This window comes from Aulonocara stuartgranti (genome assembly GCF_965226115.1).
Source record: "Aulonocara stuartgranti genome assembly, chromosome: 11".
Classification (NCBI taxonomy): domain Eukaryota; kingdom Metazoa; phylum Chordata; class Actinopteri; order Cichliformes; family Cichlidae; genus Aulonocara; species Aulonocara stuartgranti.
The window spans coordinates 12,253,763-12,276,463 of record NC_138947.1 but is presented as its reverse complement, the minus strand read 5'-3'; the positions used below and the strand labels follow the sequence as shown (position 1 = coordinate 12,276,463).

Genomic DNA, 22,701 nt, shown 5'->3' with positions numbered 1-22,701 from the left:
AGAGCGAGCATAATTAACTGACCAATCGCAGAACCCAGAGCTTTGATGCATCACTCTATATAAACTTCAGTCTGTTATTCTTGTGAAGCTTCGGCTGTACAGCTTGTGTTCTGGTCGATCGTACAGTGTCATTATTTGTGTGTCCTCCATCAGTCCACAGTTGCTCTATCTAATTGTTAATTTTAGGTGTATATATTAATATAACATGAATATTACATAGGGTTATTCATAGCATATATGTTAAACGATATATAACATGAGCTACAGGGGGTAGAAATGACTGCATGAACACATATACGTTTGAAATGAAGAGTTGATTGACTGAAAGTCTTACTCAGAGATGAGAACATTTAAGGGTGTCTGTCTGTCGGGTTCAGCATTCATGAATTTACTTTATTATTAAAGGGTTGTTTTTTTTTAAAGCATTTTATCCTTTAACTAGAAACTTAACCAGAGCAGAGAGAAGACAAGAGGTGAAGAGACAGGTGTAAAATGACATGTGACAGAAGTCCTCACTTGGTGTCAAATCAGGGACGTAGCAGCTCAATCCTACAGAAGGTCTGCTATTCCTTTAGATTTGTTAAGCAGTTGCACAGAAGTGATTATATATGAGATCAGTCCCATTAAATTTAATCATGACTGCATGTAACAATCGGTTACTGCATGATCAGGTTTACAAAATCACTTCATTGGTTGTAATTTGTGTTTAAAGTGATTTACTGTTAGTGATGTTATCTGCCCCTTTTTATAAAAGCACAGAATCAGCACGTTTTCACACTCTTGTGATCCTTTTTCTGTCGGACTAAGACAAGCTGCAAGCAATGTCTTAGTTCTGCAATCTTATCAGCAACACAGCAAAACTAATACTTCAGCTAAACTGAAACCTCTTTCAGATTAACTTAAATTAACTCTTAATCCTTAAACATGTTATTAGAAAACAGAAAAACTTGGACTAAACTAAAGGGATGTAATTTTCCTCTTAGGTCTTTGAGATGAGGGCACTATAAAAAGGCTTTCAAGCAAACTCTTTTGTCTTTAGTAATGCAAAGGATGTTAGTTGTTTTGTTAAATCTCATGCAATTCATTTTTAAAATCACTTTCCTCTGTATCACCCTGTCATCTCTCACTCTGCTTCACACTGCCAGCCATCTGCTGGAGATTAAAACACTCCCCCAGGCTCACAATTAGGCAATCGAGGGGCTATCATTCCGCCCCAATAGGCTGACAAGGTCGGCGTCATACCAGGAGAGGATACAGAGGCGGCAGCAAGGGACATTTAATCTGACTGATGTCATAAACGTAAACTGTAGTGTGTGATTTGATGTGTATGAGCAGAAATGTACAATTAAGAATGCACCTGTGTTAAAAAAAATAGCCAGATTCTCTGTAGGCGATGACGCTGTTTTATGTTTAGCGCAAAAATATGTTAGAGTCGTCGAACACAAAGTGGAAGTTATAACAAACCACCCTGACATTCAGAGGTCACACTGACAGCTGGAGGTCACTGAGATTTTAGAGTCAATCCTCAGTCTGCCTCAATGTCACAAGTCTAGCAGAACCGGTTAAACTTTACAGTCATTCTCACGTTAAAATAAAAATATCAAGCAATTGAAAACATAACAGAGCTATTTAATGAATGTCGATCCATGGACACTAAACAGTGTTCACATTTTGAAGTAAAAGTCAACTTTTTGCCTTTGAATTGATGTGGAGTTTGAAATTAAGGTAATATTGTTTAAAGTTCTGCTTAATACAATAAAATTGGGTATTTCTCAGACAAAAAATTACCTTGTACTGCTTTCACATTTAGATGCTCTCGATTATTGTAATAATGACGGAAAACATATTTAAAAGGATTTTATTTTCCTCCTGTAACCATGTTCAATGCAAACAAACATAATTTAGAAGTTTTATTTGTTTTAAATATATTTATATTTTTAAAGATAATCTTAGATACGACCTGTGACTTTACTGAAATGACCGTCACATTCACTCTTGTCCTCCCTACAGGCAATAACTGAGTGTTATTTGACTCTGCACTCATGTCAGTGTGTGTGTGTGTGTGTGTGTGTGTGTGTGTGTGTGTGTGTGTGTGTGTGTGTGTGTGTACTCACAGTGGGATGAACATTACATCTATTGATCCAGCTAATGTGGGGAGGAAAGACTGCAGGCCACAGCAGCTGATCAATATACCTTTAATTACATGGGACACAGAGTGTGTGTTACTGAAAGAGTGGATGTTGGTGGTCCCCCCCCCCCCCCAAAAAAAAATCAAGGGACTGCATATATATAAATGCTGTCCCACTGGGGACAGGCTCACAGACTCACACACATTCGACAACATTTTTATTATTTTTCTACTTTTTATTAATCAGCATGCCAGTTTTGCGAAGGACCTGCTGATGGGATGCTGGGACTCCACCTGCGCATAGAGAGAATGAGTGAGTATCTTTATTTTTGTTTGTTTCATTGCTATCAAGAGTGTTTCTTTATGTAGATCATTCCTCTTCTCTTGCCTTTGCACCAACTGTATTTCCTGAAGCTAACAGAGACGCTGATCTCAAATGCCAACACGATCTCTGGCTCCCTCGCCCTCTGGGCCTCTGGTCTGTCTTTTTCTTTCTGGAGAAGGTTGTTCAAGTCAGTATTAGTTAAATTCAGCTCAACAATCTGACTGATTATGCGATGTTTGTCACTTCCTAATTTTTTTTTTACCTCACTGCCTCATGTTTCTTTTGTGCAACAGGTTTTTCCAGCCTGCAGGATTCTTCCTGGTTTGCCAGAAGCTGTGTGATATGTTTGATATTCGGTTGTTCTTGTGCTTTATAATGTCAACTAAATATCAGACATATTCCTACAGAGTCCGGCACTGACTTCTGACCTTGCTTCATCCCTGAAAAAAGGCCTGTGTGACGTGAGACGTTCTGCAAAATAAATATGGCGCCAATGGAAATCTTTACAAGTACATGATTGCAATTCTTAAATAGCAAATTTTTAAAATATATACGTAAATGATTAAGCTTGAGAATGATCTCTTTATACTCTGAATGACGCAAATAAAAAAAATGAGTGAATATCGGCTTCAGCTGTCTGTCCACTCTTTCTCTCAAACACACGCAGGCATGTACACAAGTACACAATTACAATCTTGTTACAAACAGCTGACACAGTAAAGACGTGCATTGTTTGGTTTTTTTTTTTGTTTGTTTTCTCTTTAAACGAGGATCTGACTGCATGGAAACATCCTGCTTCATGAGCAAATAGGCGTTGCTGTCAGTGTTTGTCTTACCAGAGAAGAAGTCAGGTCTTTCACGTCCTCCTCTTTATTCTTCCAATCATTTATTTATTTATTTTTTACATTTCAACAATTGAAAAAAAAAATTAAACAAAATATGAGGACTTTAGGTAATATTCTGGTTCCCCATCTGCTCTCCTGGAGATTTTCTTTTCCCATTTTTTTCTGGTAGGAATGCAAAATGCGAAATTTTATTTTATTTAATGTCTGACTATTAAGTATCTTTTCCCATAAAATGGAATAGAATAGCCTTTATTGTCGTTGTACATAGTATTATCATGCAATTTGACTTCGACAAAGAGTCCACCCACTGCATTCCTCAAAGGACATTTTATTATGCAATATCTTATATGAATAGGCTGGAAGGAATGTGTCAAATGCAAAACTGGTGGAGCCGGTAGGAAAGATGGTTATCTCCTATTTTCATTCTTTCTTTTTTAATTTCTTTTTATATTTTGCAGGTTTTCAATTAGATAATGGACGTGCTCCCTATGAACGAATCATACCGTACTTTGTGATTATTGCTCCCTTCAATTTTTTTAAAGGTAGACTTAACAAACTGACAAACACAATAAAGGAGAGCCCTCGCCCATAACGACCAGCAGAAAAGTTGTTGGATGATAAGTCTATGATGAGACAGTGCACAAAAATTCCAGTCCACTGTGATCAACTGTCACCAATCCCTCAATAAAGTCATGTAAGCTAAATGTCAGTTTTTCCAGTGTGAGAATTCCCATTAACTCAGCATAGCAGTACTTTGCTGTGGGTGCATTCCTGGGACAGGTTTAATAAAATGATTTTCTCTATGACAAACAGAGCTAACACCTCTGTTTACTTTTATTTAAGTACGTGTAAGTGTATTACAATGGATTACATTGACTCTAACTGTTTGTTTTTTTGAACAAAACTTTTCTGACATCAAGACAGATTGGTTCTTATATAGCTCTAACACTCACTCACACACGTACACTGTTCCTATGCTTCAAATCAAATATGACTAGCCAATGGCCGATCAGATGAACGAGGGTTAAAAAAAATCGCAGTGTGTGTGTGCGCGCGCGCATGTGTGTGCGTGTGTGTGTGTGTGAGTGTGTGTGTGTGTCTGTGTGTGTGTGCGCATATGAGCTTATGCTATCACAGGATTCAAGGTGGCTTCTTCAAACACAACCCACAACAAAGAAGAAAAAACATAATGAGCTCAAATTTAATCAGGCGGCCTTCAGATATTGTTAGATGTTGCGTCGTCTCTTGTGTTCCTAAAATAAACCCCACAATGACGCACGCCACACATGAAGAGACTTTTATAAGAAAAATTAGATAAAGTTCACTGAATCATTTGAAATCCTATTTGGACTAATGTTGTTCCCATGATGATTCATTAATTAAAGGACATGAAATTGAATAAAGCAAGTGACATGCTTCAGTGACTTTTAAAATTAGTCATTTGTAAGCAAAAGACAATCAGCCAAGATCTCTGTTTGAAGGCTAAAATATGATATCAGTCCTTAACTATAAAGAAACAAACCTGTCCTTTCATATTACTTCTTTAGCAGCGGGGTCAAAGGTTTATGTTTTTGCTCATGCACACGCATGTAGCTGCTCGTATGTTAGACAATAGGCCAGAGCCTGGTTGTCCTATATAGGGTGTCATCAGCACGATCTACAGATAGAGTCAAATGGCACCCCATGAAACAAATGTTATCTGAAAGAGTGCACACTGTATACTCTGGGGCACTGTCTGCAAAGCAGTGCAAGGGGGAATGACAAACACTGCAACAAATGTGCTTGTTGTGTGTGCATATAATGTGTGTGTGGTGTATATGTGCCGTAAACATCTGCTGGTAATTAATGAGTGGGAGGTTTGTGGACACATGGCAACAAAGAAAGTAGAAAGTGAGTGTGTTCTGATAAAAAAAAAAAGGGGGGGGGGGGTTGGGGGGAACGTGCTGCTGCGGTATAAATAGAGAGAGACCAGGAGGAGAGAGTGCATCAGTTCAGGAGGGGCACTGAGGAGGAGACGGAGGAAGAAGCAAGAAGAGGGTGGATGACAGAAGGAGGACGCGCAGAGGAGACCTGAGAGACAATACAGCATCAGAACATTTTTATACACAGTGCTGGAAACTTCAACCCGAGTGAGAGCATCAACCTGAGTACTGAGTTGATGAACCTGAGTCAGACTGATGTGTTCATGGTGTTTCTTTAACCTTTGCACTTCTTCTATTTTCAGAAATGGCAAACACAGCAAGTATGCTCCTGGCTCTACTGTCTTTCCTGAGTGCCACTGTTCCATGCTTTTCTGTGTACAGCAGTGGCGAATGCTTCTTCAACACTAAAGGTATCATATATCCTACATATGTAATTAGACACTTCTTTTTTTCTTTTTTCTTTTTTTTTGGTGCTCATACCTAATGTTTTCTGAATGTCTCCATCCACTTAGTCTGTGTGCTGTGGTTGCTCATCAGATGCACATTTTATAACAGGATTGGTTCAAAAGCTTCAGATGCATACTAATGTAATAAGCTACAAAGTATGAAGAGGTTGCAGTTTTCTTTACACAAACATTCAGAGCATCTATACCTGAGAGAAGGTAATTCAGTGAAGTGCAGGAGGGAAAAAGCTGCATTTAAAGTGGTTTTATAGCATTTTTTTTGTTCTTGTGTAGTTAACTTCTAAAACTGCAAAAAAAAAGTATTTAGCCATTTTTTTAAATATAATTTAATGCTGTGATGAACATTTTTAATATATATACTTATTCTCGTAAATTTTGAATGTAACGGCATGGAATGAGTTTTATTTAATCTTCATCTTCTCTTTCTCATGTTTGTCATTTTTAAGGGACCTGTGAACACATGGGACAGATGTACGGGATAGGAGAAAGCTGGATCACCAGTGACTGCTACCAGTGTGTTTGCATGGAGCCTTTCGGAGTGGGATGCTGTGACCAGTGAGTTTCCTTACACACACACACACACACACACACACACACACACACACACACACACACACACACCAACAAGCACAGACTGTATTTTGATGTGGCTAAACATAACTAAACACTAATCTTTCCTGCAGTGGATCTCAGCCTGTGGACTATCCAGATTGGTGCGAGGTCATCCGTAAGCCAGATTCTTGCACCAGCGTTGCAGTGATGAAAGTCAATCACAAACTGCCGTGCCTCTGGGGACAAGGCCGTCTCAGGACAGCTGCAGGGCAGCCGTGGAAATCCGACAACGATCCCTTATTTTGAATTCAGCAAATAAAACCAAAGATAACAATAGATAAAATGTGATACTTATTAAGAATAACTAAATAAATTATTGGTTTTAGTTTATCATAAACTAGTCAATTTTACACAAAAAAGCAATTACCTCCATATCTGTTTCGCCGTATTATATTAATAATTATATTTGTCATTTTAATATTTTGACGTTTGTTATTGAACTGTCACTTTAAATGTGTTACATGTGTCTGGTTCACCTTTTAAGATCAAATAAAATCTACAATATATCTGATTTATGGCTTTTTCAAATTTGTTACTGTGTCATTATTTTATATAAATATATTTCTTTGTTATTTTTCAAACACTTAACTGTAACCATAGTGTTTATAAACTGCACAATGGCTTCTCTAGCTTTCTAACTGGTATTTAGAGCAAAAGTCGGCAACTGAAGAGAGGTCAGTGTTTTGAAAATATAAAGGATCGCAATGGTTATTTCCACACTTATTCCAGCATTTTATATTTAATTTATTTATTGATTCAAATTCCTAATTTTCTAAGGTACGGTATGGTTGTGGTGTAGAAACAGCTAATGGGAGTCATTATATTTGTGCTTCTATGATCACTGTGGGTCAAGACGAGACACTCTCTGTATATATGCACAGCTAATTTTTTTTTCTTTTATTCTAAATTTTTATCAGATAGTGTTTAAAGTTTTCGAGAGTGAAACGCAGTTTTCGAACTTTTATTTTGAAAGCGCGGCGCATAGTTATGACGACACAGTGGCGCGGGTGAAGCGGTCCGGCGAGTTAATAGTTGTTCTTAACTGTTTGCTGAAAACATTGCTTTATTTCTGAGTTGCGGCTAGTTTTAATATATGCCAAAGCAACAGAGGGCAGTATAATGTGGATACTGACGCCCCAGCAGCAGCCTACAGGTAACATTTCGTGTCATGACGGCGTTTTATAGAAGCTTTATTTATGACGCTGCAGGCCGGGCAAAGTTAGCACCTTGATGATGGAGTTAGCAGCTATCTGAGAAACACTAGATTAAAGCATTTAAAGCATGGTTCACACAGGAGGCATCTGTCTGGTTAGCAGCCCGTTAGGCTGCATGTTTGCTGTGCTGTCATGTGTTTATACTCTGTGTTAATTTAATGTTGCTAAACAGGTTAATGTGTTATCTAAGCATGATGCTTTGGTTCTAAATGAGCTTATGGGAAGTTGAAATTAATGGTAGCAACTATAAACAAGACGTCAAATGATCTGAATTTAAATGTTTCCAGCAGTCAAAGTCAAAAACTCAAACCTTTTTTCTAATTAATGACCTGAATATGTAATTAATACGATTTATGTATGGATTGATTTACAGTAGGAGCACAACTTCTTACACCACAGGTAACCTGTAGGTAGAAGAGGATTTAATCGCTGCTTTGTCAGTCATGTGCTCTATCACATGACCCTCAGTTATTTATACAAAAAACCCAAAACAAAACAAAAAACAGGTTTGTTCTGGGAATTTTGATTTTACCCAGAAAACAAATATCAAAGATATAAAGAATGTGGATCATTTTGCGATAACGTTTTGTTTGTTACAAGATAAAATGTACAATTTTCTTAAAAAATTCCTGGATGCAAAACTTCAAAAGGGGATAACTTTTAAGTTGAAGAAAAGATAAGAAAATCACTAACCTGCCGTCTGTCACTCACAGCTGAGGCCTGCTATCTCCTCTCGGGTAAAGCGTACGTGGTGGGCCGAAAGAATTGTGACATTCTTCTTCCGAGTGACCAGTCTATCAGCAGGGCTCACGCTCACCTAAGTGCTACAGAGCAGGTGAGACAAGGCAGGGAAAGGATCAGGTGGTATGAACAGAGAACAAACAGTTGTAGTGTTTATATACAGTTTATACACACTCAGTGGTAACTTTATTAGGTACACAAGTGAAATCTGTTGCAATCAAATACAGCTGTGCTGTCCTGGGCTTTAAATGTGCATTTTTTACTCCCTTTTACTCATTGTTTGCGGTGTATGTAACAACACAAACCCTGCTACTGCTATGACAACAAGCTTTAATCTTTAAATCTTGCATGCTTTTATTTGATCAAGGCTAGACTAATGTAGATGCTGGTCTTAATGTTTTCCATTGCAGTTTTGCAGCTGTTTCAAAATGCTGCAGCTTGCATTTCAACTGGGAAGAACACACTATCAGTTATTTTTCTGATAGATTTTAAGATTTAATTACTTGTTTTTAAATACTTAAGTGAACACCCTCCTTCACATCATGCTTTTAGAGGCATTTAACGAAGCCCAAATCCAGGGGTTCAAATGTTTCTCAGAGTTTACCCCGTTGTGTCAGATCTGCTGCTTTACCAGCCTGTTTTAAATCTATCCTTAGGGCCTATTCCTAAACTTTAATCCAGCTTGTGCTGAGACATATTTATTATATGTAATGTTAAGGAAGCAAAGACATTTTAGTGACTTTTTTTGTCTTTTTCCTGGTTTACCAGAACATCAGTAAAAATCCTCTTGGTATTCCTTGAAGCACCAGTGAAATATTTGCCTGCATGATGACACTTTGGTGCAGAAGGTGGTGCTGCTGCGCTACTCCTACATTACTAGGCCTGAATGTAGTAAATCATGCCACCACTCAGCTGTAATTGTTGTGCAGTCTAAGAAATTCTCCATTTGGTTTTTACCAAAAGCTATGCAAGCTGTGCTGAGTGATGCACTTGCAAAATAAAACACATATGATGTCATTTTAATTGCAATTTTAAAAAACTGCTACATGCTCACACATTGTTTTGTTCTTCTGAGACTCGCGTGGAGCTCCCACAGTATTTATCAGCTGCCAAATATGGATTGTTTGGCTTGCCAGATCTGTGTGGTTTCTTGTTGCTTGCCTTAAGAAGCTTCTGAATTTGTTTCTTTCTCTTTCTGTTTACTTGATGCCTTTTATTGATACATTCATAAACCTGCTGGACTATAAAACATAAAATTAAATTTTATCTAAAATGATAAAAATGTCTATTAAAGCTTGACTTTCATTACAGTTTAACTTCTGTGCCATTTTATCTCCCTTGGATGTCACCGTGACCTCCCAAAAAGGGTTTTATTCATAATTCAAGAATGCATTAATTATTTCACATTAATATCTAATCAGCAAAGTGATGGAGTCTGGCTCATAGTCAACACATTTGGTCAGATGATGAACGCTGATAGCAATACTGAGACCGATCTTCAGTAAAGACATTGAACATGTGATGATTGCTCTCATGTATTCTGCTTTTTAGACGCTGACTCTGAAAGACACCTCCAAGTATGGTACATTTGTCAACAACCAACAGATTACAACACCGGTGAACCTGAAATCAGGGGATTTAGTGACTTTTGGGGTTTTTCAAAGCAAATTCAGGTATGCAGAAGAGATATGGTTATATTTCTTGAATTTTTACACAATGTCTTAATGCATGCTTGATCATCCAGGTAAGTAAATCCCAAAAGGTTGATTCTGTTCTGGACGTAGCGTTTTCAGTGGGAGAAATGTTTCATGGTCATGAGAATTTGCATATTAATGATCAAGGAACTGACCTCCCAGCCCATTATTCATTCAGTGGTGCTAGTTTCAGTCATTGTGCAATGTACTGTTTATAAGGTTGGGGAAACCTGCAGTCAGCTGAGACTGAAGAGGTCAATTGGATGAGTGATGAAACGTTGCCCCCACTGAAAATGCTACATCCAGATGAACAGAATCAACTTTTTGAGAACTTTTACAAAAGCTAATTTATTTATTTATTTATTTATTTATTTAGGACAGTGGATGTTAATGAACATAAATGTAAAAAAAAAATTGCATGAATGTAAACATGCCAGATTATAGCCAAAGGCTAATTTCCATCTGTTGTCCTTAAACATAAAAAAATAGACATAATAATTCATAAAAATTCATCATTCATTCATAATGGGGCGACCGTGGCTCAGGGGGTTGGGAATCGCATCTGTAACCGGAAGGTCGCCGGTTCGATCCCTGGGCTCTCTGTCCTGGTCGTTGTGTCCTTGGGCAAGACACTTTACCCTACTTGCCTACTGGTGTTGGCCAGAGGGGCCGATGGCGCGATATGGCAGCCTCGCTTCTGTCAGTCTGCCCCAGGGCAGCTGTGGCTACAACTGTAGCTGCCTCCACCAGTGTATGAATGTGAGAGTGAATGAATAGTGGTATTGTAAAGCGCTTTGGGTGCCTTGAAAAGCGCTATATAAATCCAATCCATTATTATTATTATTATAATAAAAACTCCATCACCAAACTTACACATACACACCATTCTGTTCCCAAATAAAACATTAAAACTATACAACTCATACATGAGTTGTATAGTTTAGAATTCATACAACTATACAACTCATGTATGAGTTGTATAGTTGTATGAATTCTAAAAGGATTGTTTTATCTGCGCATGCATACAAAAAATAACAAGCTCAGTTTCAACTTTGGTTAGCTATACTATTATGAGAGCTGTTTTGTCATATTATTTATTATTTGTACTTGTTTGTTGCTGTTCTTACTGTCTTGGCGCAACAGTGACCTCGTTATTTTCTCTTGGATTAATAAAACGTTCTGATTGTGGTTGGTTGTATCTCAATCACCGTGTCCTCTTTGTGTTAGTGTGGTTCATCTGCAGCCAGTCGTGTGTTCATCGTGTTTGGACAACGATGGCCAAGCGTCGCTCTCTCAGGCCGTGCTAGCTTTGGGTGGAAAGCTGGTCAGCAGCTGGTCTCAGGACTGCACCCACCTGGTTATGTCTTCTGTTAAAGTTACCATTAAGGTCAGGACCCGACTTTGTACCATCGCTAGCTCCTGTGGCATGTTTGTTCGTTACTTTTTTGTTTTTGTTTTTTTTCTTAATTAGACCATTTCTGCTCTGCTGTGCTGCTGTCCCATCGTGAAGCCAGAGTTCTTCTCAGAGCTCAGCAGAGCTGTTCAGCAGAAGTTACCGCCTCCTAAAGCCGAGAGGTACAGTACAAACCATTCCCATGGATACACGACAACGCTGAAGCGGAGCTCAACGCCGTCTTCTTTCTGTGTTTTTTAAGCTTCATTCCTGAGATCGATGAGCCCAGCTTGAATAAAGACGATGTTAATCTTGGAGCGGTTCCACTTCGCAAACAGCTTTACAGTGGACGGACCTTTATTTTCCTCAGCGCCAAACAGGTTAGTCACCTTTTTTTGATCTAATCACAATATACACTCACCTGCCACTTTATTAGATACACTTATTCAACTACTCTTTAACAAAAACATCTAATCAGACAATAACATTGCAGAAGCTCACTGCATTTAGGCACCAGAATTTGGTGTAAATAACAAGAAAGCATGGATCCATCCATCCTAATATTTAACAAAGACATTAGCGCATACTTCAGTACTTCTTGTGTGGCATTTATGGTTAAGTCCCATTGTGATAAATCGTATATGGATAAATAAATAAAAACACCTGACTGTGCAGATGAGGTGAGTTCTGGTGCACCGCAGGGCATTTTCACATTATGAAACCTCATCAGGGACATAAACCTATCTCTGCTGTTTGGCCTTTTCTCTTATGTGAGATGAATGAGGTTAAAGACCTAATGGATTCATCTTTTTATCTTTTTTGCATGTTTTTCTTTTGACGTGCACACTCTGCTAACTGTGATGTGATATTTTTGTTAACTTTATACAACCTACGTTGCATCCATGCTTTGCATAGCTAACTTTTTGGCTTCAAATTATCATTAGAATGTAAATAAATATGACACCGATCATATTTAGATTGTCTGCTTATCTGCTTTGCTGTGCAGCAGGGATGAAATCTCACAGGAAACTGAAGGCATGCGCACACAATGAAAGCAGAAAACAGTGCTTTTGTTTTCTCTGTAGCTCTGGGTAACTTTCCCCAGGTAGCTGAAGTGCTGGATGCTGGAACAATTGAAATAACTATGGAAACTTCACCAGGCAAAAAGAGCTTTTGTCTGAGGAGGCAAAGGAAGTGAAGGTGAAATTCAAAGGAGCCAAAAGCAATCTCTGGGCAGATATTCACTCAAGAGTTTGGCATGAGGGGCATCCTTGCTAAACTGATGTTTCTATGTTTATCTGTAGTTTATTTGTGTATGTGTGTTAATATGCGGCTCTACTGTGCTGTTTCCAGCTGAAGCGCCTTCGTGTGGCAGTGAGTTTTGGAGGTGGCAGGAGTCAGCTGCTGGAGGAGGGCAGCCTGCCTCGTGACCTGCTGGAGTCTCCGCAGAGCTGTGTGGTCGATTTTACAACAGGTGCCTCCCAAACTCTGCTGTCTCCCTCCGCAACAGAGTGGGCAAACTCTGTGAAGAGCATCGTTGAAAGGTTCACACTCCCTTTGTTCTGCAGGGTGTTGATCATTTGTTTGTGTTGACTGAATTATTTCTGAATCTTTCTCCTTTTAACACTGGCACAGAAAAGGCCTTCGAGTCATCACAGAGTCTGAAATCGGTCTGGCTGCCATCTATGCTTCCTGTGAAAAATACTGCAATCCCTCAAGCTCAGACTCAGGTGGCTGACCAAACAAAAAAAACACACAAGAGTTTCTATATTTATTTGTTTTCTTATACGTTTCCTTGGATTGCTTTGTTTCTTTTTTGTGTCTTAGACTCTGTACCAAAAGTGACACCCAGAATCCCAAGCGCCTCGCTGTCACAGAGCGTAGCTGTGGATGAGACCGTGTTACCTGCAGCATCGCAGGACATCACGGCGTATGCAGCGAACACAGAGACATCACAGAGGTTCAGACAAGCACTTACAGACACCATGATGTCCCCGTCAAAAACGTTGCCTTAGTCGTCTTCTTCATCTGAGGTGTTTCAGTTCACTTTTTTGCGTTTTCAGGATGCGGGTTTCTGAGGTCACCGGGGTGACGTCGGTAGGGGAGACGCCTGAGAAGAAGCCGCACCAGTATGCCAGTCAGCTCCGTGTAATCAGCCTCGTGGCTCAGAAAACGACCACTCAGTGTATTGTGGATGAAACAATGAGCTCGTCGCTCACCACTGCAGCAAACGCAGAATCACAGAAGAAGAAGTCTGAATCCAAGCTAGCAGGTAGCTGCATGAGTGAATCAGAAATACAGCGATTGATAGTTTTCTTACATTGTCTGAGCTTAACAGAGGACTAATCCAGCACCCGTGCTGGATTTTTACTCCTTGGCCATAAAAAATGTAGGTATAGGGTTTTGTTGTGGGTGCCGTGAATACGATAACTCGAGAACAACACGATATAGGATTTTGAAATTACTAAAAATCTCAGACGAGTTTAAAACATGGCGCCCTTGACCTCAAGGTCAGTCATCTACCTTGTCAACAGCTATGCATGTTCCAGCCTAATACCTGTTCTGCTAATATCTTTATTTTTAAAAATGAGTGTTTTTCTGTTTCAGGTGAAGACAGTTTTGACATCAGACCACAGCCATCAACTCCTAAGACTAACAGTGGCACCAAGACTTTCCCTCCGAAGAAGTCTCCTCAGAAACCAAAAATCTCTTCACAAGCTTCTCCACAGAAACAGTCGACTCTGACCACTTTCTTTCAGCCAGCCAGCAAGAAAAGGTAAATCTGTGTTTAGGATTGAAAAAGAAAACCCACAGCAGGAAATCACACTGTTTAGATTTTTTTTTTTTTAAAGTTTTGAAGACAAATGTGTGACTGTTTTCTCTCATGGGACCTCAAATTATGACACTTCAGATCTTTGCAAACTAATCTCTGATATACTGAAATAAAGAGGAAGTAGTACCACATGAAAGGAATATTTTTCCATATATATATATATATATATATATATATATATATATATATATATATATATATATATATATATATATTAGAGCTGGGCGATATGAGATTTTTTCATATCACGATATGTTTTTTTCATTTCAGGCGATAACGATATCTATCACGATATAAGCCAAATAACTATATTTGTAAGATTTAAATGTGCCGTTGCTCACAAGTAAAATGTGAAATAATCAGCAGCTTGTTTTTAAATATTTATTTCCCATAATAAGTTCAACAGGGTAGATGTACTTAAGGAACATGAGACTTTTTCAGCTAAATAAAGGCAAATATTGCAAACTACACAAAAGGCAGCCGCTAAAGCGTTTAAGTTTCAAAATAGAACAAATGAAACAGACTAAATTGTCAATTCCACTTAGAAATAAAGTATTAATTCTAAAAATAAATCTTAGTTTGTTTTACAGAAGAACAGACAAAACTGACTAACTTTTCTCAATATCAAATAAACTGAGAACTAAAAGGAAATTCTCAATCTCTCCTTGTTGTATAGCTTAGCTTTTCAAACAGTTTTAACAGTTACTTTAGTCTGACAAAAGCCGAATGACGAATTAGCGCTTCCAGTCAGAGACTGAGGCTACGTCCACACGTACACGGGTGTTTTTGAAAACTGAGATTTTCTGTTTTCGTTTTGAAAAATAATCCCATCCACACATAAAGGCAGAAATGAAGGAAAACGCTGCTATGAACATGCCAAAGCAGCAGGTGGCGCTAGATTCCTAACCGTGCAGAAATGTTGGCCAATCAGAAGTCTAGAAGCCTCGGTGGGAAAAAGTAAACAAAGCTGGGGCATAGAAGCAGAACCGAGTCGTATGTGTGGAGGGACAGTAACTGTGTGTATATGTAAGCATTTAAACACTGCAGAGAGTAGAATTAACAGTAACACTATTGTAGAAATTCATTTCACCGAAACAATAACGTGGCGCACAGTGTGACGCATGCACCAGTTTATTGTATTTCCAGACTTGCTTTCGGCACAATTTACAGTGCATGCTACTCTGTTTTTGTCAGACTTGAAATAGCCGAAATACCTTCACACTACGGAACTTCTATGGCTCTTCCGTTCGACAATCTCTCCGGCATTGGAACCATCATCTGTTTTCTCTTCGGTCACGCTCGGTTGATTTTTCTAGTCGGTACACTCATTTCCTCCATTATGCGCTGGCTCCATTACCCGCTGGCTGCTTCCCAAACAAACACACGTGCGGCTTGGCACTTGTGCTGTACGTAACAAGTCACGCGACGTGACGCTGCGGCTGTGATTGGTTCGGCTCTGCGCTACTGAATTTGGATCGGCTGACCTTTTTTTTTTTTTTTTTTTTTTTAAGAGGACAAGAGCGGCGAGGTCTATCGCGATAGCTTAATTTCTCTATCGAGTAAAAGTTATATCGCGATACATATCGTTATCGTTCTATCGCCCAGCTCTAATATTTATATATATATATATTAAAGAAAAAAACATTATCTATTTCTGCCCATCTCTCTCTAATTTATCCTCTCATCCAGGCATTTGGAGGACGAGCCCTCGGCTGTCACGTCAGAGCCAAAGCGACCTGCACTAGCATCATCCGTCACTGCTCGGGCACCACACACCCCGGCCATGTCTGAAGAAATCCCCCCACTTACACACAGAGGCCCTGCTACTGTGTCCCAGACTCCACTCGGGTCAGCAGCTGATTTGTTCGCAGGACGGTCAGAGGCTCGCTCAGAGGAACCACAGAGTAGAAAGAGGAAGGAGATGGAAGATGTGATACAGATGGAGGAACTGGAGTCCATTATGTCTGAAGATATGGACTGCTTTGATGAGCAACCCTCAATTAATCAAGGCCAGCAAGCAAAACCTGAGCACAGTTCAGCTAAACAGAAACAAGTTTTAAATACTGCGGAGTCTTCGAGCAAGAGGCAACGTGTCCACCTAGAGAAAAATGGGATAACCAATCAAAGGCCACAGGCAGGTTCGGAGAAAGAATCGAGTTTGCAGAAGAACAGCCAGCGATCTGAACAGCACGCTGTCCGTATTAAGACAGAGCCAGCTGACCCAGCTGACTGCACAACGGCTAATCGTGGGTCGAGTAAACTAGAAGAAATGTCATCAGCCAGTACGAGTAAAGATGTGATTCCTTTTGAAGAAGATGATGTGTCCTTCATTGAGGTGAGGAAAGATGATTTACTGTCTGTAATTCAGTCTGCAGACAACTGAAGCTGAAACTGAAACTACATCAGTATACCCAACTATAACCCAGCTATGTTTGAGAATGATTATTTCTCAGTTTCCACCTTCTTTTTTTTAGGATTTAGAACTACTCAATGCAGATATTCCTCAGCCTAAAGAAGAGATTAAAAGCCCTCTGAAACCAGTTGTGATCAAACAGGAAGTCCAAGTGAGTTGTTCTCTTTTCCTCCTGAAGACCAAGCTCAGTTTTCTTGCTCATTTCTAGTAGAAGAAATATTTTACGCTTTATATATGTGACTATATTAACAGTGTGTATTTAATGAATCTCAAAGACCTATCAGGTAGGGGTGGGGTAAAAAACAACCTGATACGATGTAGTATCGTGATATTGTATCGATGCAGGGCCAACAAATATCGAGGCTTGAAACTGAAAAATGCCCAACACTTAGCTGGACAATAATAATTCAGAGCTAACTAGTGGTCCAGTCACATGAGTAAAAATCAGACAGCAGATTGATATGGCTGGTTTTAGTGACAGTGATGCTGAAGTGAGATAACTTTATCTTATTGAATAAACCAGATATTGATAAAGTTGAACTTTTAGGAAATAATTTGCTGTTGAAAAGAGGTGATAAATCATAAAAATATCTTATTGCAATACTCGGTATATTACAGCATTTTAGAAATCGCATTGGAGCATGCATGGCCTTTATTTGAAGCTGTCTGTCATCCAGGCGTTGGTAGTTTAGCCTAAGCTTGTCAGGGTCCATACTGCATATAGCCTGAGCACCGTGTTTCTGTTTTAGCTGCTGTTTGATACCATATAAATGTCTTAGAAAGAAGCCTGCCTGACAGAAGTGCGTTGTTGCAGGAGTCAAAGATCGATGAAGACCTTCCTAAGAAGCTGCTGTTGGTGGAGTTTAAATCTCTCACCGTGGCAGCTCCTCCCAAAGCCAAGCAAAATCAGATGCAGGGCAATGGCCACATAAAGAACTTCAAATGTTTCCGCAAGGTCAGCCGGTGATGACTCTCACACACACACACACACACACACACACACACACACACACACACACACACACACACACACACACACACACAGCAGAGGCTCATTTCAAATGTAAAATAAGTCATTAAATAAATTATTCAGTTAATTCATCCAACAATACGTGTCACCCCCTGGGTAAGTTAAAAAAAGACAACTCACATTTCAAGATATGAAGTGAAAGTTTAAAAATAAAAGTTTTTTAATTGTTTTAAGTATTTTTGCATAATCAGTTAATCTTTTTTTTATAAAATTTCCTTTATTTTTAAAGATGTTTTTCTGAGTTTATCAGATGTTCTAATTTGACTTTAAGACCCGACAAAGACCACGTCTGTGGTTTTGTTTTTTTGTTTTTGTCTGTGACACAGAGTCGTGTGCCGGGCTCGGAGGGCTTTCATCACATTATTGGAGGATCTGATCTGCTGGTTCACAACCGGGGCAAGAACTCTGATCTGGATGAATGGTTGAAAGATGCAGCTGAGGTGCTGTCGCCCCTCTTATTTGTTTATTATTTGATTTATGACTTTGAATTGAATGAATTTTTGTCTGTCTCAGGAGGAGCAACAGAGCAGGAGGGACGAGACCATAGGAGATGATCTCTTTAGGTGAGAAATGGGATCTAATAATCTGTAACGAGACCACATGAAGTAGCCTTGTTATTCCTTTACAGTGTCCTTAAAACGCATCTATGCCTTCTGTGCCACGATTCAGCTTTGACAATTTTATTTTGGCCGCTTCTTCGGTTTGTCATACAGATTTAGTATATTGTTAGCTTTGCTTGTTTTTTGTGACCTGATGTCTGACAACAAAAGGGACAGGCCAGCTCACCAGGGTTCTCAAACTTTGGACCTGATCTAAGAGAAACCCGTGTAAAACTCGGAACAAGTCAAACACTAATGTGTTGACTTTTTTTTTTGCCTGTCCCGTTTGGCTCTTTTGCCATCAGAATTGTTGTCTAAAGGCAAAGAAAGATGCCCAACGGATTTACTTTACCAAATGGACCATCCCAGCCTTGCTGTATTGGTCTATTTGATTCACCTTTGCTTTTATTGTTTATTTTATTTTCATTTGCTGAACACGGGACAGACTTGACTGGGGAAAAGAAAGGGGAGAAAGAGAGAGGGAAAGAAAAAGAGCAGGAAAGAGGGACGGTGATAAAGGGCAAAAAGCAAAAACCAACAAAACAAACAGACAAAAAATACATATATCAATCACCTGGATCACCTGTTGAGAAAGAAAAAAGAGAAAACAAGCAAAGAAAAAGAGAGCAATATAATAAACAACATCATCGCGATGATCTGTGTGAATATAACAGTAAATATTAAATATTATTGTGCAGCACGTAATATCGACAGCACACGGTGTGCTTTGAGGTAGGAGCCAAAAAGGGTGTAGTTTGTGTGTGTGAGCACCCGTGTGTACACCTGTGAGCATGGACGCGCTTGTATTTAAAAGGTTCCTTCATGTAATGATCTGCTAGAGGGTGTGGGGGGCCACAGCCCCGTCCTCCTGGGCATGAAGCAGGTATGGAGGAGATCAAGGCTCCAGACATCCAGAGGCCCTCAGAGCACAAGAGACCAAGGAAGACCAACGGAGGGGCAGCTGTGCCACTATCCCAGAAAGAGCTGAGGAGAGTCCCAGATGAGGGGTCACTCAGCAGCTGCGGAGCAGAAGCCAGGGGGGGTTGCAGTGACGTGCCCGTGAGCTCCGCCGGCAGCCAGCTGTGCCAGAGTGACCGAGCACCAGGCCAAGAGGCCGAGGGCACCCCACCCCCGAAGGGGCCCGAGTGAGCCCCAGGCTCCAGGCCCCGACAAGCAGCCACCTAGGGATGGCTGGTACGATACCAGTACCAAACCAGTACTTTTGAAACGGTGCCGTTGCTTAAACGGTGCTCGAACCGGTGCTTAAAGAATGGAGAACACACACTTTGTCCAAAAACCTCTCATGTTTAGCTGTTTTTTTGTAAAAAGATAACAATTTTAGCCTTTTCTGCAACTAGAGGGCATATATGGTATCACTCTTGGCTGGAAGCAGTGCTTAAACAATGGAAAAAACACAAACTTTGTCCAAAAACCTCTCATGTTTAGCTGTTTCCCTCTTTTTCTTTGGTTATTTTAGCCTTTTTGGCCAGAGTGAAGGGAGCATCTGCCATCAAACAAGAAGACAGCCGCATGTAGCTATGATGATGTTTGCTAGTTCACCTTACGTGCATTAATGTAATAACGTGGTTAGCCTACTCAACATAAATTACACACGAACAACATTAAGCTACTCACGCAGAGAAGAACGGCTGCTGCCATCATCATCATACGTCATCATTTCTGCTACACTGGCAGGGCTAGGGGCCAGGACTCTCCTCTTCGGGTTTTTGGGGGATGTTGCTAACTCCGGGTCCGATAACAGGCAACCCACCCGCAGTAGATGTGCTCGGTGTGAGGTCTCGCAGCAAGCTATCAAATACAGCGCATTTCTTGGCTTTAAAAAAAACCCCGCTATGCGTCGCCAGGTGTTTCATCAGATTCAAGGTGTTACCTCCTTTGACAGTATCAGCTTAAAGCACTTGTTGCAGGCTGCTGAGTTTGCATCTTTTGCTGTGAACTACAGCCAGACTTTTGACCGCTTTGCCTTGGGCATTTTTAATCTGTAGCTCTGCTCTAAAAGAACGTACGTACCTGGGCCCGCCTATTATCCTTGGAAAGGTAAAATGATTGGCTAGAATTCAAAGTGTATGACATCTCAGGGGGAAAAAGCACCGAAATGTGCACTGCTTTACGGTCTGGTTACTACCGTTTATGTCGGAACCGGTGCCATAATGGCACCGGATACCGGTACCCATCCCTACAGCCACCAGGAGTGAGCCGGTGTGTACCTGGACGCCCATCCCCAGGGCCGTGCAGATCGTAGTAGTTTAAAGGGGCGGGGGGGATGCCTCACATCCTTCACAATGTTATTTGCCTTACTCCATCCATGGTCCCTATAAATGCTTTCTAAGGTTGGTAATGCAATTCCCAACAGCTTACTACCTCGTGCTGCTGTCTTGCCTCAGAAGCATTTTCAAACCAACAAATGATACAGCAAGTAAACACAATTTCAGTAAAGGCACAAGAAAACATGTGATGCATTTTAAAATCTGCTTAGAAAGATAAAAGTTTCCTTGAAAACGATGTTCTTTGTTGTGTCTTACTATCCACGAAGAGTCCTGTTTCAGTCTATAGTCGAGCACAACTCAACTCCAGGGAGCTACTCATGTGCATGTTTGTGACCAAACTGGTGGTCCAAATGATGCCAGGAGGATGCCTGGATGTTGCTTTTTAGAGGTTTTCTTGTTGTTGCCTCTCCTGTGCACCTCTTGTTACTTTAATGTACTTTAATGGATTCACACTGGATAATACTTCCTACAAAAAGCTCCAAATCCTTTCCCAGTAATTGTTGACCCCGTTGTCATTCAAGTGAAACCTTCACATCTCTGTCTCTCATAGAAGAGCTGTTTGCTCTCATCCATGACAGCCTGGGAGGTAAAAATACTCCAAAGGTTCTACGAAGCCTCAGCTGCTACACTCAGGAGCACAGGACATAATTAGCCGAGAATTATGGATACGGGGCTTCAGCAGCTCCAGTCAGAACCTAGAGATTGTTTCGTCACCACCGTTGCCTGGGTAACGGGTGATGTAAGCCGGCGCTGGTTTTTTTTTTTCTTTGACTAAGCAGAAAAGAGACCGTCTGAGATTGATTTTGTGTGTGTGTGTGTGTGTGTGTGTGTCAAGGCTGAGTTGTTTGATCACTGAGTCATGCTCAGTCAGTCATGCGTAGTCAGGGAACAGACTCTGCTGCTAAGAAAACAGTCCAGTACCTTTTTTTTTTTCAACGTCTAAACCAAGTTTCCAGACGTGGTTTATTGGGAGCTTGTTTGCTTTGAGCTGTTCAAACATTGTCCCCGTTTTACAGGGCTAATTTGGGCTGTTTTTTATTGTTTGTTCAAAATGCCTCTTAGGACATTGAGGAGTGATGCATGAGGAATGTTAAAAGCCCGTACTGAGATTGTGTTTTTGTGTGTGTGTCTTTAGGTACAACCCCACCAAACTAAGCAAGAGGAGATGAAATGCCTTCATTTCAACATCCTCCAGAGGGGATTCATTTCAGAGGTACAGGAAGTATCAGCCCTGTGTGGAAGGACTCTAACTTCATGTATCTCTTTATGTTTGTATTTCATTTGTAAGTCATTGTTTTGGTTGCTGTTCCTGTTCTGTTTTTTGTTTTTTTTAGCTCGTCTAATTAAGCCACTGACAGAGGAAATGTAACCAAAAAAATAGTCGCATGTTCTGAGTTTTTTTTTTCCAGTTTTTATTTGTCAATAATAAAAAACATGGCATACAAAACATTAAAAATGCTTCAGTTGTACAAGAGTGCTTCAAAACTCTACATGCTGAAAGCAGCTTTTCCTTCACTTTGAAGTTTAAGACCCAATGTGTTCCCTGGTTTTAGCAGAACTACAGTAGAAACTCCAGAGAGATTCAAGTGTTACCGTTTCTTGAGCGATCTCTAGAGAGCCGACCTCGCAGGCACTTTACCAGATATGAGACTGTTCAGATAAAGAGTCCTCGTGCCAAGCATTTGTTGGCCTTTCTGTGCAGATAACTAAATCCTACCTGCCCCCACATAATCACAGATAGTGTGGCTTATAAGTTAAGGGTTAATTTGGCATTCAGCATGAATTGTGCAATAACAGAAGTTGTTTGTTTTTTTTGTAGTGGGCTACAGTGTGGCAAAAGTAGTCAGGAGACTGCCTTCAAACACAATTTGAAATAATAAGGTTACATAGCTTAAGTTTTTGATTCCTAAGTTACCTTTTGAAATCTGTACAAGTCTGAACAGAAAATATAAATAATCTTGTTGCTTTAGAAGCTATGATCAGGTGTGTCTTACCCTGATGTAACAGCCTCATATTTTTCTCTTTAAGTAAAGACAGTAATCTCCATTTTTGAGTCATTCAGCCCCCTGTGTCGTCCTTAAATTCACTCTTCTCGCATCTGTCCTCGTAGCTTTACTGTCTGTTAACTCAGCAGCTGCTGCTAGGCAAAAGGTCATGCCTGCATGCATATATTTAATATTTATATCAAAACAGTAGTCCA

The 22,701-nt window shown here is 40.0% G+C and overlaps 2 protein-coding genes and 1 long non-coding RNA gene across 3 annotated transcripts; all 3 read left to right on the top strand.

Moving 5' to 3' along the window:
- The first annotated feature begins 2,308 nt into the window (after positions 1-2,308).
- LOC309716513 lies at positions 2,309-3,079 on the top strand. Its single transcript, XR_014279454.1, has 2 exons — positions 2,309-2,441; positions 2,543-3,079. It is a non-coding gene; the product is annotated as an uncharacterized lncRNA (long non-coding RNA).
- A 2,193-nt stretch (positions 3,080-5,272) lies between these two features.
- LOC309717355 (prostate-associated microseminoprotein-like) lies at positions 5,273-6,816 on the top strand. The gene is made up of 4 exons (XM_082551872.1): positions 5,273-5,427; positions 5,523-5,630; positions 6,131-6,239; positions 6,368-6,816. The coding sequence occupies exons 2-4, from the start codon at positions 5,525-5,527 to the stop codon at positions 6,540-6,542; spliced, it is 390 nt and encodes a 129-aa protein (XP_082407998.1). The 5' UTR covers positions 5,273-5,427; positions 5,523-5,524; the 3' UTR covers positions 6,543-6,816.
- Positions 6,817-7,274: 458 nt separating this feature from the next.
- On the top strand, positions 7,275-22,547 carry nbn (nibrin). The gene is made up of 17 exons (XM_082550345.1): positions 7,275-7,449; positions 8,224-8,345; positions 9,803-9,924; positions 11,173-11,332; positions 11,417-11,520; positions 11,601-11,718; positions 12,692-12,882; positions 12,974-13,068; positions 13,166-13,298; positions 13,402-13,610; positions 13,946-14,114; positions 15,861-16,506; positions 16,646-16,735; positions 17,399-17,539; positions 17,941-18,054; positions 18,128-18,177; positions 21,637-22,547. The coding sequence occupies exons 1-17, from the start codon at positions 7,416-7,418 to the stop codon at positions 21,668-21,670; spliced, it is 2,532 nt and encodes an 843-aa protein (XP_082406471.1). The 5' UTR covers positions 7,275-7,415; the 3' UTR covers positions 21,671-22,547.
- The last annotated feature ends 154 nt before the right edge of the window (positions 22,548-22,701 follow it).

Bases quoted from the DNA above. Each gene is read 5' to 3' on its own strand.
- LOC309717355 (XM_082551872.1), top strand. From the start codon at position 5,525: ATGGCAAACACAGCAAGTATGCTCCTGGCTCTACTGTCTTTCCTGAGT. The intron at 5,631-6,130 runs GTATCATATATC...GTCATTTTTAAG, and splicing joins ATGCTTCTTCAACACTAAAG to GGACCTGTGAACACATGGGA. The intron at 6,240-6,367 runs GTGAGTTTCCTT...TCTTTCCTGCAG, and splicing joins GGAGTGGGATGCTGTGACCA to TGGATCTCAGCCTGTGGACT.
- nbn (XM_082550345.1), top strand. From the start codon at position 7,416: ATGTGGATACTGACGCCCCAGCAGCAGCCTACAG. The intron at 7,450-8,223 runs GTAACATTTCGT...TGTCACTCACAG, and splicing joins GCCCCAGCAGCAGCCTACAG to CTGAGGCCTGCTATCTCCTC. The intron at 18,178-21,636 runs GTGAGAAATGGG...GTGTGTCTTTAG, and splicing joins ATAGGAGATGATCTCTTTAG to GTACAACCCCACCAAACTAA.